Here is a 17,802-nt window from a genome sequence, read left to right on the forward strand (position 1 = left end):
GTGTGTGTGTGTGTGTGTGTGTGTGTGTGTGTGTGCGCTGACCATCAGGATGGCGACGGCGAAGGCAATTCCCAGCACCACCTGCATGTTTTTCTTCAGCAGATTGGTGATTTGGGTAGCGCAGGGCTGCAGAACGAAACATGACATCGTTATATTTTTGTCCATTGTAATAACACTATGATAAATGTTAAGCAATGGATTGATTGATTTTCAGAGATATTAATCAACACCACTCGCTGCTTGGCAGGAACGAAGGACATCAATCTAAAAACTAAAATGTCCAATATCATAGGAAAGAAAAACAGGTTTTCTGTCTCACCGTGCTGTAGACGCCGTTTGAACATGCTGGCTGTGTGGCATTGCAGTTACAGGAGCTGGGAACCTGGGTACTCCAGTCTGATGGCCCATTCAATACACCACAACACTGCAGCTGGAAGGGAAATACAAAAACCCGTAAGATTCAGCTGTTCGCAAGGCTGCGGGAGAACAGCAACCACTCATAAGTGTTCGATATTTCCTCGTGGTTCACAGTTTCAGAGCTGGCTGAACCCAAATTGCTTTAATGAAAAAAGTTAATAACTACACACTTTCTCCATGTCACAAAAGTTTATTAAATGACAACGTTTAGATCCTACTTGGATCTTCATCAGGTCAGAATGACAAAGATCCAAGTAGAATTCAATTTTAAAGATGTAGTACTTTTCTTTGTTATACGTGACAGTAAACTGAATATATTTGGGTTTTTGACTATTGGTGTAATGAAATAAATACATTTGAAGATGCCACATTGAGCCCTGGGAAATTATTAGTTTCAGCTGTGTATGTCCCCCCCCTTCCCCCCTTATAGTATCTCACAAAAGTGAGTACACACCTCATATTTGATTGTATCTTTACATGTAACAACACTGAAGAAATGACACTTTGCAACAATGTAAAGTGAGTGAAAATTGGGCGCAATTAGCCATTTTCCCTCCCCGGTGTCATGTGACTCGTTAGTGTTACAAGGTCTCAGGTGTGAATGGGGAGCAGGTGTGTTAAATTTGGTGTTATTGCTCTCACACTTCTCACTTGAAGTTCAACATGGCACTACTTTACATTGTCATTTCTTCAGTGTTGTCACATGTAAAATTATAATCAAATATTTACAAAAACATGAGGGATGTACTCGCTTTTGTGAGATACTGCATAACCCATATCTTCCTCACTCCATCACATGCTCTGTGTTTGTGTGTGTGTAACATACAGGGACCAGGAACATAAATTTAATTACACAACCCTGCGCTGTAAAATGACATGAACCCTTGAAAACTGTGATTACAATCCAGGTGCACAACAACTAGTTCCAGTTCTCTCTCTTGATTTGCTGCAGACTTTATCAACACAATGTATTTATATTGACCAAGTAGAGTTTTAGACCTTGAGAGTGTCCACGTATTGTGTGTGTGTGTGTGTGTGTGTGTGTTACCTGCTTCTGCATGCTCTCCAGATCTGCTTTCACTTCAGGTGGTTGATTTGAAAGTGGGAGCAACTTTTCGAAATTGCTCTTCACCCATTCATTCACCTAAGCAAATGCAAACAAACAAAACAACCACATTTACGCTTCCAACAAACGGATAAGACTGCAGGGTGACGTGAGGATGGCGTTTCTTCCAGTTTTACCTGATTTGATTTTATGGCTCCCAGGATGCCCGCTGCCAGCAGGAGGATGAAGATGATGAGGATGCTGATGAAGAACTGAGGGAACAGAGAAGGAGGGTTGATTTACAGCAGAGTTACAGCTGAAATTGTGAAAAAGAATGTTACTAAATATCCTGAAAACGTGCCCTTTATTTACAGGCTCTGTAATTTCTCTCGTTATATATATATTTTAGTGAGAGTTCCAATCTGTTCCTGTTTTAATTAGCGGTCTCCTGCTAATACAGACTCTCAACCGATGTCAACAATTGTTTCATACTCACCGCTCAAATAGTGTTATATGCTAATTATTTTCAGTGGTTTCCATTTTGCTTTGTTGTTTATTTTATAATCACCGTTCAACTACTGTCTATAAAATCTAAAACTTTTTGCAGATATCTCATTAATCTCTTCAGTCACAATCCCTAATTTGTTAAATAGCTACTTTCTAAAAATTGTCCAAAATTGTGTCCCTCTCTATTTCTGAAATCATTTTGATTTTATTAGATTAGGATTTCAGATCTAGTTGCAGGCGGTAAAAAGTCTGGCAGGGGAACAAGTTATTGTCTGTCCACTGTCAGTAACTTCAGTCAGGGATGAATTAAAAAATCAAATACTGGTGCCTTTGCTGAAGGTTTAAAAAAAATAAAGACAATCTTCTCTAAAACTATGATTAAAGTAAGAAAACATCCAAATAACACAGAAAGAATTATTTGATTCCCACCATCAGCAGCATGCAGCGGTTCTCTCTGATGGCTCCGCAGCAGCCCAGGAAGCCGAGCACCATGATGATCGCTCCGATGGCGATCATCAGGTTGACGCCAGCAACAGTGTCATCGGTGATCTGAAGATATGAGGTGGTGGGAGACAGCAAATCAGTATTTTACACTGGTGACGACAGACAGATATGTACATAACAACATTAAAAACTGTGACTCACCATGCTTATTTTGTTGCCAACTCTCAGGTAGATGGAGACGGCGAGGATGATGCAGCCACTGAGCTGGAAAGAGGGAGAGAGGTGAGATTTAAATGTGCAACAAGCATAAGTTGAGTTTTTTTTGGTGAAGAAAACCTGCAGCAACTCCAACAGGGAACAAGAGAGTTTGTTTTGATCTACTGAAAGTTTCTAGAGCACATTAAAAGCTAGTGCACACTAAATAATTAGAACTATGCTCTAACTAACTAGCACCCTGATTAGGATAAAATTGTTTGGGTTTATGACCAAATACCTGCAAAACTAATGACACTGATGATGACACAAACTTGATGGTTTCTTGCATCAAACAAAAAGAAAGCAGTTTATTATAGAGGCTATGTAACAGACACCAGACTGAAGCTACTGCAGAGCTTCTCTTATCATGCAACATTGTTCCCTCATCTGTTCCTGTCTTTTGTCAAACAATAAATCAAATTGGATCACAGACAAAACCAGCAGCTGATCATCAGGACTACATGGACAGACTTCTGTCCAGCTCCTCCCTGTGCGGGGGTTCAGGATTGATGAGTGACATGTATTATTCAATACTCGCACAATTAGCCGACACAAACACGCCTCTCTGAGTAATAATCTGCCATCAATATTTCATCCTCAGAGCTGTCGGCACGCAGCAGAGAGAAGAGAGAGCCGGAAAACAGAGACCAGTCAGAGGACACCACAGCAGCGTTTCCATGGAGAGAAACAGAGAGCGGATAATTAGGGGACGTTGATTAAATGGACGCAAATGAAGAAAAATACAGAAATGCACTGCTCAGCCTGAGCTCACAGGAACATTGTGAAAGGTGTCTTAAAGTCGAATTTATTATTGTAATTAAAACTTTTAAACACAATACTTCTATATTTAAAATAAGTACAATCCAACACAGTCTCACTCCCTACTCGTCAAATGTCTGACGCATGGTCAAGGCCCTTTGTCGTCGCTTTTTAAAGACTTGGGTAGCCCTTTTGCATCAATTATTGACGTTTAGGGATCCACAGTCAAGTTAGCAACGCTTAGCAACAATAAATATGCAATATCCGGTTACACTTTCAAGATAAAACGTAACGTTTCGATACATTGCCATGCTGAAACGCGCATAATTAAAGTCGTGAAACGTTGCAGTTTCGTTAGGTTTAGGCACAGAAAGTACTTGGTTGGGTTTAGGCAACAAAACTACTTGGTTAAGGTTAGGAAAAGATCATGGTTTGGGTTAAAATACCTATGTATGTCAATTAAGACTTAAGTTAACTAACGTTAATGTCAATTTACCTCACTCGCCTAAATAAAAACATTTAATGTTTTGTTTCGCACGGGACACAAACCCTGTTCTCCTGCTTCAAGGTCCGGGTTCTGGCCCTCTATCCACCCCAATCACCTCCTTACTTCGTCTTTTCTCTTAAATGTCATACTTGCCTTTACCATCAAAAACTGACACAACAGGGCTTCCCTCAATACGTCGAACTATGACGTCAAAGGGATCCCTAGTGCGTCACAAACTGACGATTATGGCTCTTGACCAAGCGTCCATATGTGACGACTTGGGAGTGAGACCGGGTTGTACAATCTTGTCATGCCATTTGCCCGAGTGAAAACAACCAATCAGAGCCAGGAGCAGTCACTAAAGCCGTGTCAGTACAGGCTTGTGCACAGGCTGCCCCCCTCCTCACACATGCTCTCACTCAGTTAAGCTCAGTATCGTCAGCTCGCGGCTTCAGAAGTTTAGTAAAGACAATATCTGCGGAACAACCAGCAGCAATGAAAGAACTGCCCGTCCGTACAAAACACGCCCCGGCTCCGCAAAGAGCTTCGTGCTCAGCATGTTCGATGACAAAGAGGCATGATGACAAACAGTGGGGAATAACTTTTGAGTGGGGGGGGCAGCCTCTCATCCCGCTGTTAGACGCTGACGCAGCTGCCTCTGAAGCCTGGGGTGCGTCAGAGGGACGTCTTTGAGAAGTTTATGCAAGAGGGACCAGGGTCTTGGCGAGACTCTCGCCATGGAGAGCGAGCTTTACACAGGAAGGGGCTTCGAAAGGCAACCAGATCCTTCTGCTGCTGTGGGAACATGTATGTTTAGTGGGAGGGGCTTGGCGGAGCTGTATGAGCAGCAGAGAGAGACGGAAAAGGTTTTGTATGTGTGTTTGACTGTAAAAAAAAATAAAAGGCAAACATAAAAACAAGAATCCAATAATAAAAATGACCAGGAAAAGTATGTGTATATGCATGCAAACACGTTTCAGTCCATGAAAAGATTTAACATCTTATTAACATTATTAACACAATTGTTTGTACATAAAGTGACTGAAACAAGCCAAACAATTATTAAGTTTATCAAGAGGATAACCTCCACTTTAAACAACAATGGAAAAAAGTATTTTAGTCTTAAGCTTAACATCTCTATTTCATTTTATTCAGTTTGATGTCAATGTTTGCTTCACAGTGTTGATCACTTGAACTTAATCACACATGAGCTGAACAATAAAGGCTACATTTAAAAAAAGGATCATTCACTCGACTCCTGAATGAAGGGAAAAGGCGTGACAAACAAAAGGCCATGACCTGTGTGCTTACAATGTTGGTGTGTGTGTGTGCGCACACACACACACACACACACACACACACACACACACACACACACAGGTAGTGCCACCACACCCTCAGCCTGTTTGTACACCAATTCAGAACTGCTGAATAAATAATGGCATGTTGAAAAGTTTACTGGTCTTTCTGAGTCACACCTACACAAAGACACACCTGACCAGTGAAACCAGCGCGACCACAGTCTGGTGATTTTCTTGACCAATCAGCAACAACTTCAGCTGAGTCACTGCTTCAGGCTGTTAAATGTAAATAGTCTCAATCTCAGTCCACAAACACAGCGTCATTTGATTGTGTTGGTGACATTATATTGACCTAACACTTTTTATTGACTGAAAGCAGCTATATAATCTATATTTTTATAATCATATCAATGACTGTGTGACTATGTAAAAGGCGTTGCTCGTCGTGACGATCCTATAGAGCAGTGGTCAGCAACAGGCGGCCCGCGGGCCAGAGCTGGCCAGATTGCTTTGATAGCAGAAAAATAAAAAATGAATAAATTGATAGGGGCTGGTGCTGAATTAGATCTGTCATGACAGCAACAGTTACTCACAATCACTTCCTCTTAAGTGATTGCGCCTCCAAAATAAAAGCGCAAAAATGTTTTTGCAGCAATGCTTGTTGAGTTTATTGAAAGCTTTTACTTTGAAAGGTTCTAAAGGACTTTCGAAAGACTCTGGCTTACTTGACACACCTCTGTAAAAGCCGTCAGTAAACATGTGATTGGATTCCCCTGAATTTTCTCAGGGAAATGAAAATTAGTGTCCATAGGTTTATGAATGTGGATCAAACACGGGGTGACGCACACACACTGCGGCACATGCTTTATTGCGAGCATGTGCAAAAATGTCGTTAGGGGCTAATCAATTTGTTTAACAAGGGAGAAAAAAAATTAAAATACTCTTTTAAAACTCTTTTAAATGACTGGATATGAGATTGCACAGTGGAGGAGAGATTTCCGGCTTTCCAGTTTTATCTGCTTTATCACTGGAAAAGCAAAACTCCCATTCAAAGCTGATGTGGTTACAGGCTGACAGATTCAAACCTGTAACATGAACCCTCACCGAGCAAACCTGCAGAACAACATAGCATGACAAACCCGAAAAACAACAAACACTCCCTCTGAGCCTGCAGCAGCATGACGGCACTGACGGACTGATCCCAGATCAGACATATCATGAATACAGTTAATTTTTCAGGATTACAGTTCCAGTATGCTCCTCCGTTCTTTTTAACTTGTACTGTTTTGTTTTTCTTGCATTTAAAGCTATTTATACCACCTTGAGTATAAATTAATTGATCGTGCTTGTGTCTGAAATCACATCCTCATTCATTCCATCACTATCACTGAGTTCCCTGAGCCTCTACAGTATGTCCCTGCAGGGCTCCTGTAGACGTACAAAACTGCAATGTGGAAAAATCACTGTTGTTAATTGCACACCAACTAATTCTCCTTCTTGGGAAACATCAAATAAACATTGTGGTGATAATATTAATAATGACAGCAAGTCAATCATGCTGACAGTTAAACTGAAGGTGGAACAGAACATTAATTCCTCAGCAGTGACTCACAGGCAGCAAGTAAACCAGAAGTATTGTTGTCACCATGTACCTGAGATACAAACTGATACTTTGATTCATTGTAAATCCATCCGAACAATGAGCAGACAGTACATTACACAATTACCACAAGTGACTGATACACGGCAGTAATGCAACTAATAACAGGCAGGTGTGTAGTCATGAGCCCACAGAGCCTGTCCATGCCTGCCAAAAGGGTTTGCGCCCTTTCTGAGGTCTATCTGACTCAACAGGTGTTAAATTCAGACAGACACTATTTTTAGACGACTAATGGTTGACTGTTCTTTACTTAGACATCAAAACAAACCATGTGGTGAACAGAACAGATGCCAATTGTTTTGTCTTAGATTATCCACCCAAATCAGTTTATTAATAAATCTGAGTAGAGACAGGCTGAGCAGCTGACGAGTCAGGATCCATTTTCAATCTAAAACATCTTGCTCAAATAGCTGTTGATGGCGTTAAAAGTGTTTGAAAATGATGAACCATAATAGGACCGATGTGAGAGTTTCAAATATCAGTAATTTAACATCGGACAATTTTCATTTCCTTTGCACAACTCATATCTTTGGCATTTATGTACTCCAATTTCCTGTCAGTTATTTTTAGCTAATACTGGGCGATATGTTGGTCGGGATCTAATCTGAATATGTCTGTCTGGTTTGTAGCAAATAGTTTTTATAGGAGGATTTGATAAAAGTCTTGCCAGGAAAATGTAGAATCTAAAGTAAAAACCTTATAGTATTGCCAAATCCTTACTGTTTATTATTATTATTATTATTATTAGTGATCTGGCATTATTCTTTAGAAACCTTCAGTGTAATCTTATCACGCCATGACATACTTTGATATATAGCATTATAAATTTAGCCTAAAGCCAGCCCTACTGATGCACTGAAATGTTGTAGCTGGTTGTGTACACGTACTGTACAGATGGTGTCTTATCACTGATGAAAAATCATGATTAAAAGCTTTTTATCAGCAGTTTTCGTTTTGCTTATTTGCAACTTCCTGCTCACATATTTGAACTTAAAAAACAAGATCTTTTAAAACATCTTTCTGAAAGTAGAAACCAACAATCACAACATAAGCAGACTGCAGTCCTGTACTGCGACTTAAACCTTTATTCTTTCTGTTTGTATCATCTTCCTCCGCAGGTAGGGTACCTGAACGCAGCATCTATTATTCATGAAGTATAAGAGCACTCTGCTAACAGGCGTTAATGTACAGCTGCACCTAATTGGTTATTCCTCTTTCCCTTGCAGGCCATAAAAGCACTGCTGCTCGACAACATGTCTGGTTGTTTGGAGGAGTTTTTCTCTAATGTGCTCAGCCCTAGAAACCACAGCAGGCAGACTGACACATGCCGAGAGAGAACGAGGATGTGAAAGCCAAGATGTATGTTTCTAGCCCTGATGTGGCACCATCTTAATGTTGACACCACTACTGCGCTCACAGCTCACAGCCAAACTCACAATACTTAAGTGAATAAGTGCATTCAAGTTTGATTTCTGTTCCTCTTTTGGTTTGCAGAGCTCCTTGGTGCTGCGTTGTTCAGCAGATGGGAAGCATCACTTTGCAACTTAAAGCTGCAGAGCCACAAGTTAAAAACTTTACAGTAAATAACAACCAGACCCCACCCTCACCATCATCATCATTAGGTAAACACATCATGTCCACTGAGTGGTTGAAATCAAGTTAACATCGATGTAACAACATTTCTGGGAACATGAGAGAGGGACTGAAATAACCTCAGCAGGCAGCAGGACTGACGTTCAAACAGCAGGATTATTTTAAACGACACGGAGCTGAGGGTGGATTTGTTTCGATTATTTCTGACATGCTTGCATTTGGCAGAAAAACAGAAAGGATGTGATGCTGAATATCTAAACAGTTTTGAAGCCTTGAGTTCAGCGCTCACTTCTGTTTTTCTTAGATAATGTAGTAGCCTTGCTAGCTTGTGTTCTTATCAATCAGTGAACTGCCATTGAAAAATGATTATGGCTAAGAGAGAAACACAGATTGTTAATCAGCAGGCCATGTCTTTATATTTAATTAACTCTAGTTAGTGTTGACAAATCAGTACCTTATTACTGCAATGTAATCAATGCAAACATCCCTTCAAAATATGACATTATACCCTTTATATTCATGTAAACATAACTTGTTAATCAGAATTTAATTATTTAAAGATTCCTTCAATATTCTATGTCTGTATAAAGCGGTATTACTGCTGTAATACTGTAATTTTTAATAATTGCTTCCTGCTGAAATACGTCGGTTAGCCAGCAACAAACATACTTGAGGATCAGCCAGCTGCAGAAGTGCTAGCCCTTTTGACCATGTGACCCTCGCCTTGCCTTCCCTCGAACGTCCCTCGTGCACCCTAATATGACACTGTGAACGAATTTCGGGGCACTGTGACAGAGGTTACCCCACGTTGTGATAGGGTCAATTGCTGAGCTCAAGCAAGCCAAAGGTGACTCTCCAAAACTGAAGGTCAGACTGTTTTTCCTCGGGATGTTTGGTCGACTGACTGATGCAGCTGCCTTGATAAGGACGCAGTTTTTTTTAACCCAAGGTCGAGATTATCTTTATTTTGTTTCTCTGGCTCTGTGTAGAAAGTGTCGCGTGTGGCTTGAGTTACACACAACGTGACTCATTTGGGTAAGTGTCTTAAATATGGTCCAATATCCAACAGACTTATCAGTGAATCTATGTAGATCTAGAAAGGATCAATATCCCCAGACATGAAGTCTCCATCAGTCGCCGAAACTTCTTCATCACACCTGAACCTGGTTCACTTTAGCTCCATAACGACACCGGTTTTGAGTTTTCCTGGTTTTGATCATACCCGGGATGTGATGTTGACATGGAGCACAAGAAACCTGTTTTTTCACACTCCCGGCAAGTTGTAGTGGCGAATGTTTCCACAGTTTCAGTGGGCGGAGTCTGTCATTTATGAATGAAGTATTTGCCTCTGGTGTGTCTGTGTTCATCGTCCAGATCCTATTCTGTCTTTTGATTTCTCAAAATCTCAACCGGTCATTTTTGTACCTGATCAGAACTGTGATGTGCGTCCACGTAAACGCAATGTTCCTACATTTCCCAAGATGCTCTTAGGGTAAGTCGCTTTGATGACGTCATCATTGGGCAATCCCGCTCACAGAGAAGCAGGGAACAACAAACGTGGCGAGGAACTGTGTTTAGTTCCTGTTTTTTACTCTATAAAAACACAAAATCGTTTGTCACATGCCAAAATGTAGAGTAATCATAGCAGAGGAGAGTGAGCTGCTTCAGAAACGTCACGTTCACAGAAATATCTACTTAGCTAATTTTAGCTATTAGCATCTGGGTGTATCAGAAGACAAAACTCTGTAACAAGTTGGGGTAAGATACATATTCATTTGTTTTTTAAAAATATATATATAATATAATAATGGAAAGGTTGATTGATTTCTTCATTCAGCCGCAGTTTTATATCTACGCTAAATACTAAGCTAAATTAATCCAAACATTTTAAAATAAAACACTTTCTGCAAAATCTGTGTTTGTTTGTTTTTATATTTACAGCCAGATGAGAGGATGGATGTCAGGTTTTTACACACTTTAGCTCCAGGAAATGTTTAGAGATCCAGTGAGTTTGAGAGAAACTAGTTTGTCTGACTACATCTCAAGTGTTTCCACCTATTCTGAATAGTCAAATGTGTGTAAACTTTCAGTTTCTACTTGAAGGCAAAGAAAGGGATTTGAAGATCCACAGTATGACTTTGAAATGTTTTACTATAAGCTAATATCAGTGTGTGTTCTGGAAAATTGAGGGCTGATTAATTGTTGTTGCAAGTGTTGATTCTGTAGTTTAAAAGTTGACAGTTTTCCAGATACTCCTTTATATCTATATTTGGGATTTTATTAACTAGTAGCTTTAAATTTTTTCAGTGTAAGCCTTTAATGGAGGTACCGGCTTCTGTGGATTTATTTTGTATAAAACTCATTGCTTTTACACAGACTTTAACTCAGTAGTGGTACTTTCTCACCTCCACACACCTGACCAATCACTGAGAACAGTGATTGCTGGTAATTGTGTAATATGAAAAATTTCAGACAAAGCCCCCAAATTTCAATCATTTTTAAACTTTATATTATGAGGTCTGGTCAAGTGAAGTAAAGAAGTGAAGTATATCCATTTGCACTTGACCAATTGTAAGTCAATGTTGACTTTTAAGGCAACGAAAAGCCAAAGAGTGGAGGAAGCTTATCAGCTGTGGGCTTTATTTAACATCCTGTCAGAGAATAAACTTCTACACATAAGAGGAATGTTTCGCAAGAAAGGAGTCAATGGTACAAATTGCACTTACAATCTTTTGAATAAACCGTGTGAATTTATTATCCGTTAGCAACCGAGATGAGCAAGTCAGCGAGCTTGTTTTCTAACTTGGTACAATATTGAACAAGATGCCAGAGGTATTGAACACCACAGTACAGAGAAAATAGAAAAGAAGCTCAGAGAGCTTTTGTGACTGACTAGCGCTAGCTTGGCTGTTAGCTCATTGTAGTTCACCAACTAGTCTTTTGAAGCATACTGAGGTCATTTGCCGAGCCTAGCACACAGACTTAAAGTAATGGTCAGTTAATCATGAGGTAAGAGGGATTACTTAGTAACTACTCAGTGTAATGTATCCCTATCCTTGGGGAGGTTAAAAGGATTAATGATGAAGTTATGACTAACTAATGAGTGGGCTGAATTAAACTTCCCACTGAACCAATACAGCAAACAGTGCCTATAATGAAAATAGGCAATATTACAAAATCTTGTTTACTCCCTCATTTAAAATCTAACCACGGGCTGAGCAGTGATACTAGGCTGCACTTGAAAGACCGAAGCCGATCACTGGGACACGCCCTGAAACTGAACAAGTGTGTGGAGGGAGAGGCAGAGAGGTGAAAGATCCAACAAAACCTGTTCTACCAGCTTACTACAGACCAGTTTACTGAAGAAACTGACTGTGTTGATTCGGAAGTCTCATAAATAAACTAAACATATAGACTGAAGATACACCTGTTAAATAGATAGATCAATAGATCAGATAGATAAATTCATACATAGAATAAATACATCAAACACGTGTTTAACTTTAGCAAAAACCCCAAAACAGAATACAGGTTGAATAAAGAAGCAAAAATCTATTAAAAATTATGATATCCTGTCAGTATTTCAAATAAAAAAGCTACATCTCTGCCTCCAAGACCGGTATAACACACCCATAAACTGTGCAATAAGTGATTCCTGCATCAAATCGGAGGCAAAATTCAAACAACTTTAAGTGGAAAAAATTCCTTCAGTGACAAACGAAGTAAACCTGCCCCTGATACAGAAACTCTGGGGAAACAAGATAAATACAATTTAAACATGGTCCTCCTGTCCAATACATCATCTGTTAAGTCAAAGTGTTTTTTTGTTTTCCAGACTCACCCAGAACAGAAGGTTGAAGAAGAATAAAAGGTATTTGATGCATTTATTCACAGCCATGGCTTTAATTTCTCTTTGGTCGTTCCTCCTCAGCGGCTTCTTTCTCTCACAACTCTCTGTCTTCAACAGACACAGACTTCCTACAGAACAGAGGCAGAAACAGAGACTCCCTCAGGCCAGTATACAGTCCAACCTGCGCTACCCGTTTCCCTCCCACAGGGTTGGTCCCTTTTGTCGTTCTTCCTCTCCTTTCCTACACCTGCTTTCCTTCTACATCATTTATTTTCTTTCTCTACCTGTCATTCTTTGTCGTTTCCTTTCCTACCTCCTCATCTCCTGCCAAGGGCACAAGCAAATAAAGCAGCGACGAGCCTGCCTCGAAACCAAACTCTCTTTTTATCAGGTGACAACATTTTATCTCTATCGTCTCAGCTGGATGACGGTGTGAGTTTGGAGGAGCGTGATATCTCCAAAGAGACAAGAAACAAAACAAAAAAAAACAAAATACATCTTATTTATCAGTTTATTTATCAGGGACACATAAATAAACATTTCCGAAACCTGTCAGAGTTCATCTGTAGTCCCTGGACAGATAAAAACAGAACAGAAGTTTGAAGTCATTGAGATCAAGACTGCAGAACAACTAATAGAGAAAAGAGAATAATAATGTTGGCAAAAAACAAAAAACATTTTGGTATTCTTATCCTAAACCTCCCTGACTTTTGTCTGAGATGTTTGTATGAGTGCAACTTCAGCAAAGCCGTCATTAATCACTCCTTTCAATCTGATAAATGTCACCTGTTCAGGATTAGTCGTGCAGATGATCGGCTCTGTTCTGCTGTCACAAATTTCACAGCTTCAGTTCACAGCTGCTGTCAGAAATCAGCAGGCGGAAACATAAAATCAGGGGACCCGGATCCAAATGTTACTACAGTTGTCAGTACCATGACAGAGACAATGAGGGGATGGTGTCATATTAAGTTAGACACCAAAAAACATCCTGTTAGAGCAAGATGCATGGTGTTTAGCCGTACTTGCTGCATGGCAGTCAGTCGGTCCTCCACTTTGGTCCAGACGGAAACAACTGATGTCAACCCATCTAGTGGGTTGACATCAAAGTTGGTGCAAATGTAAATTATTCCCAGATGATGAATCCTATTGATTTTGGTGATCCACTGAATTTTTCTCTAGCGCCACCACCAGATCAACATGTTCACTTTCCTGTGAAATACTGTATCTTCACAACTGTTGTGATGAAATTCGGCTCAGATGTTTATGTTCCCCTCAGGATGAACTCTAAGAACTTTGGTAATCCTCTGACTCTCTGCAAAAAATATAACTGTACATCTACTTTACTTCCCCGCCGACCCAATATCATTTCCTTGGGTGCAATTTCACTGACTTTGAGACTATTTCTAGATGTTAGGGTTGGAAATATGACTCTTTACTACCATGTAGTGGACGCTGTACAAAACTACAGCACAATCACACCCACCCCTGATCACCTGACTCATCCATCCTCTCACCAACAGTTTCTAACACGAGGACACGAGGCTACACGAGGACAATGTTCAGTGTTTCTATTCAACATCACACCTGACACCAGTAAGTCTCTACATTTCCTCCATCATGTTCTCATTAAAATAGGAGAGCAGCTGGTTAATAAATAACTTTACACCAACTTCAACTTAGTGTTTATTCAGCTGGTGATTATCGAAGAGGCTCTTGACCTGCAGTTCAGGTTTTACCTCACTTATCTTCACCTGATTTACAAGTCAAGTCAACTTTATTAACAGAGCTCATTTAAACACAACAAAGTGTTGTACAATAAATAATTAAAACACACAAATAAATCGATAAATTGCTGTTATTGCTATTTTATTGTTCTATTGATAATTAGGGACTCAAGTGCAATTGTATAAAGGAAGGTCTTTAGACTGGATTTAAAAGTGCAATGAATGTGGAATCGATAAATGAAAGCAGCAAAGAAGAATATTTATCTAACTATATATATAACTTGATGAATTTAAGGGTTTATTTCCACCAAACCAGAGCTGGCGATTGCTGGAAGACTGAAAAGACAAACTAAGACGGTTTGGTGAGTTTTAGTTAGTTCAATTGGTTAAAGACAGAAACTTGAATTCAGAAGGGGTGTGTGTGTGTGTGTGTGTGTGTGTGTGTGTGTTTGCATTTTTCTGTTTGATAAGGAGAATATCTGTTGATTAATATTTATTTTACTACAATGCAAACTATAATTCTGCCCATATGGTTCACATTTTACCTTTAAAATATTTATCTGACATTGAATGCTGTACAGATTGTAAAGCCCCTTGAGGCAGATTTGTAAAATTGTGCTCTATAAATACACAAACTGTCTTCACTACACTGGCAGACAAAACAATGCAAAGAGAGACTAAAACGGAAGCAACAATATACACATAAACCGGAACAAAAAGGCTGGTGAAGATCAATGCACATACTGTAGGGATGTGCATTAAGTTGAGTACTATAATGTGGGATGTATAATAATCTTTGGTGGGATTAATAATTTAAACATGTGCCTTTAACAGCGTGAGAGAGGAGGGATAAGGAGAACATGTATGTGTCTGCGTGGCAGAGAGAGGGCGGGGGAAGGGGTTTAGTGTGAGTCTATGCAGCTGAGGGAGGGTGGACCAGAAGAGCCAGGGGGTTACGTTCTTATCTCCACAACTGCAACTACAACTGTTTAATCTCTCCACTGAAGGGACATGTTTTCAGATTGGTAATACTTTATTACGTCTTTGTATGATTTACTGTGGATCCTGGCCAGTGGGTCCGAAGTCTTTCTTTTAGCAGTTTCTCTTGTCGTTGGACAACTCTCTTTGTGTTTGCAATAAGCGGTCGTGGTCTTCAATGCAAGACAGTGCGGGTGGTGGAATGCGATGTTGTTGACTGTCTCTGCAGGTAGTTTGAGTTGTGTGGTCAGGAAGTCCTTTACTGACTTTTCAGGATCATCTAGGGTTTGTTTAGGAAAACTAAATTGTCTCTCATGCTGTGAGCTTGTTAATCCAGAATCGTTCCTTTCATGTCTTTGTGTTCTGTGCTAACAGAGGCATGCTGCGTGGGAAGAGTGTTAACTGAGTGTCTTGTTGGCTTTGCCACAGTGCCTGGAGTTCCCTGTGCGGGACATGAGTGTGCCGCTCGCCTCTGTGCAGAATGGTGGCTTGGGAGATGTTGATGGAACCCGATAACGAGCTGGAGAGGGAGTCTGAACAGAGTCTTTTGCAGTTTGGACTATCGTCTGTTTTGTCTTTGCTCATGATGCAAAGCCGGTTACACATTTAAATGTAAAATTCAACATCTGGACTTGATTTGTCTGAGAGTATGAACAGGAGGAATGATTACAGCAAGCAAAACCTGTTTCATTGTACATGTGAGCACCCGACTACTGTTTCAAGAAATACTTGAAAAACTGTGAACCTCTCCTTTAACCTTTACGCCAACTCATCAGAAGCTGCAGTTACAGATGGACCTGGTAACAATATTTGCATTTCTGCTGTTCAGTCTCTGCTGGAAACTCATTCACGTCACCTAATGTCACCCCAACATGGGACAAACATGCCCAGAAAGCACATATTTATTCCAACCAGAGAGAATTAAACATTTAATGGTTCAGGTGCTAATATTTTCCTAAACAAAGACAAAGATTTACTCCAACCCTCCCAACTGATGAAAACTCCTTCCGATAAGGATGGATTGACCTTCCGATTGCGGTTGTGACGTGAAGCTTTTTTGTCTGATTGGGCTATTATTCTGATAATTAGTATAACATTAGGGTCCATGTAAATGCAGCTACTGTGATGGTACAAGTGCGTGCGAGACACTCCTCCCAGTGTCATCTGTAGCCAAGCAACAGACAGTGTCTCACCTGCACAGTGGGACCTGCTTCCTGCCTAAGCTTCTCCTGTTTGGACTGCTATTAAGCTACCCAACTGTAAGCTTGTTTTTACCATAATCCCTTTAAATAAAAAAAAATAAAGCATCCAGTATATTGTTATCTGATTATTTATCTCAGTATTTACTCTATCAGTGACGTTGCCGGCCTCAAATATGCAAATGTTTGGTGTGGAGCCAGCAGATGACGATTGTTGTCTGCTCCACAGTAAATATTTGCATCCATGCTGTGTCCATAGTTCCCTATTCGTAGCATGGCACCACATCTCATAGGTCACTCTGGTCTGACGACATACTGATATTTCCTAGGTTAGGAAGGTGGAAGCTTGGCTGCAGTCAGACGCTAACGGCAGAGAAGTTGCATCGTCTCACGGGAGAAGAAAGACGTGAGCTCACCTGAACAAGATTAAGTGGTAAGACTACTCTCAGGAACATGACACACAGTGGTATTTCATTGTGCTGAAGCAGTGTAAAAGGCGGTGATTAAGAGATAAACTGACATGTTTTCCAGTGTGTAGTGTTTTTTTAAACTATTTTAATATCAGAACTGGCCTCAGAATCCTTTCAAAGATGTCTTTCTTTTTGTCCTTGGTGAACAAAGACAAGTGACGCAGTTCTAACCCACCTCGTAATTTTGTCATTTAACCACATTAATTTATGGATGTCAGACATGAGGCTGTGAGGGCAACTTTATTCAGTGCATGTCTGTGTTTTATTTGCCAAACTAATATCAGGGCTGGAGATAAGTTTCTCCCACACACATGCATACATTCAACCTGTGGTCTTGAAAAATCCTTTGCCTTTTTTACATTGTCGAATCTATGTGTATTATGTATTTTACTGTGTATTTTACATCTGATATACATTCAGACGACAAATTATAGGAAGAACCTGAATAAACGGTATGCTATGGCCTATTTTTCTTATATTCGTCACCCACCTGGACATCTGATCATTTGGACACCTGGACATTTCTTGTAGTCTAGTCAAAAAAAAGAGAAATATGCATCAAAGAGAGGAGTGACTGAAAAAGCTGCCGATTGAACAAGAGAAACAAGAATAACCATACAATAGGTGTTTGTTGCTGCTTTGGAGACAGATATTCTTGAGTTTTTTCTCCAATTTCCACCTCTGCATGTCTCCTTTGCAACCATTGTTTAAATCCAATAAAACATCTAAGTTGCATCACGGTAAATATGAAAAACACGCAGTGACTCTTTGTTATTGTTTCCTTTTGTGTGGAAATGCATCTGAATCACCCCGGTCACTTTTATCCCGTATCAAACCTTATGGTTCTTGTCACTGGTCTATTCTTCACAGTGTGATCGGTTCGTTAAGATTCACATTTACAACAGTTGCACTTGTGACGTGCTGTTAGAGTAGATCAATCATTCTGCAGAAAAAGCAGGATGTCCCTCTGAATGAAAATGTCTCTTATTGTGAACAGGGAGCCATAATGGTGAAACTTAAAGAGCAGCTCTGGACGACTCTATTGGAACTAAAAGACGCCGAGTTCAAGCAGTTCAAGTGGTTCCTGAAGCATGATGACATCCTGGAAGACTT

At 40.1% G+C, this 17,802-nt stretch overlaps 2 protein-coding genes across 3 annotated transcripts in view; one reads left to right on the forward strand and one right to left on the reverse strand.

Moving 5' to 3' along the window:
• LOC123963129 (tetraspanin-8-like) overlaps positions 1–17,802 on the reverse strand; it is a 33,366-nt gene that overhangs the window by 4,055 nt on the left and 11,509 nt on the right. The window contains exons 1-8 of one of the 2 annotated variants that reach the window (XM_046039707.1): positions 17,180–17,215; positions 12,310–12,446; positions 2,615–2,677; positions 2,399–2,518; positions 1,660–1,734; positions 1,466–1,561; positions 320–430; positions 43–126 (exon numbers count right to left, since the gene is read on the reverse strand). In XM_046039707.1, coding sequence (XP_045895663.1) covers positions 43–126; positions 320–430; positions 1,466–1,561; positions 1,660–1,734; positions 2,399–2,518; positions 2,615–2,677; positions 12,310–12,446; positions 17,180–17,195 — 702 coding nt within the window. In that variant the 5' untranslated portion in view covers positions 17,196–17,215. Of the gene's footprint in view, positions 1–42; positions 127–319; positions 431–1,465; positions 1,562–1,659; positions 1,735–2,398; positions 2,519–2,614; positions 2,678–12,309; positions 12,447–17,179; positions 17,216–17,802 lie in introns of those variants that run through there. The other variant, XM_046039708.1, reaches the window with a different exon arrangement.
• Positions 15,003–17,802, forward strand: part of LOC123963128 (E3 ubiquitin-protein ligase TRIM39-like) — a 5,755-nt gene continuing 2,955 nt past the window's right edge. Inside the window, exons 1-3 of the mRNA XM_046039705.1 lie at positions 15,003–15,067; positions 16,549–16,652; positions 17,687–17,788. Of these exons, the coding sequence (XP_045895661.1) occupies positions 17,696–17,788 (93 nt within the window). The 5' untranslated portion in view covers positions 15,003–15,067; positions 16,549–16,652; positions 17,687–17,695. The remainder of the gene's footprint in view (positions 15,068–16,548; positions 16,653–17,686; positions 17,789–17,802) is intronic.

The sequence above is a fragment of the Micropterus dolomieu genome, linkage group LG23, assembly GCF_021292245.1.
Source record: "Micropterus dolomieu isolate WLL.071019.BEF.003 ecotype Adirondacks linkage group LG23, ASM2129224v1, whole genome shotgun sequence".
In the NCBI taxonomy this organism is placed as follows: Eukaryota; Metazoa; Chordata; class Actinopteri; order Centrarchiformes; family Centrarchidae; genus Micropterus; species Micropterus dolomieu.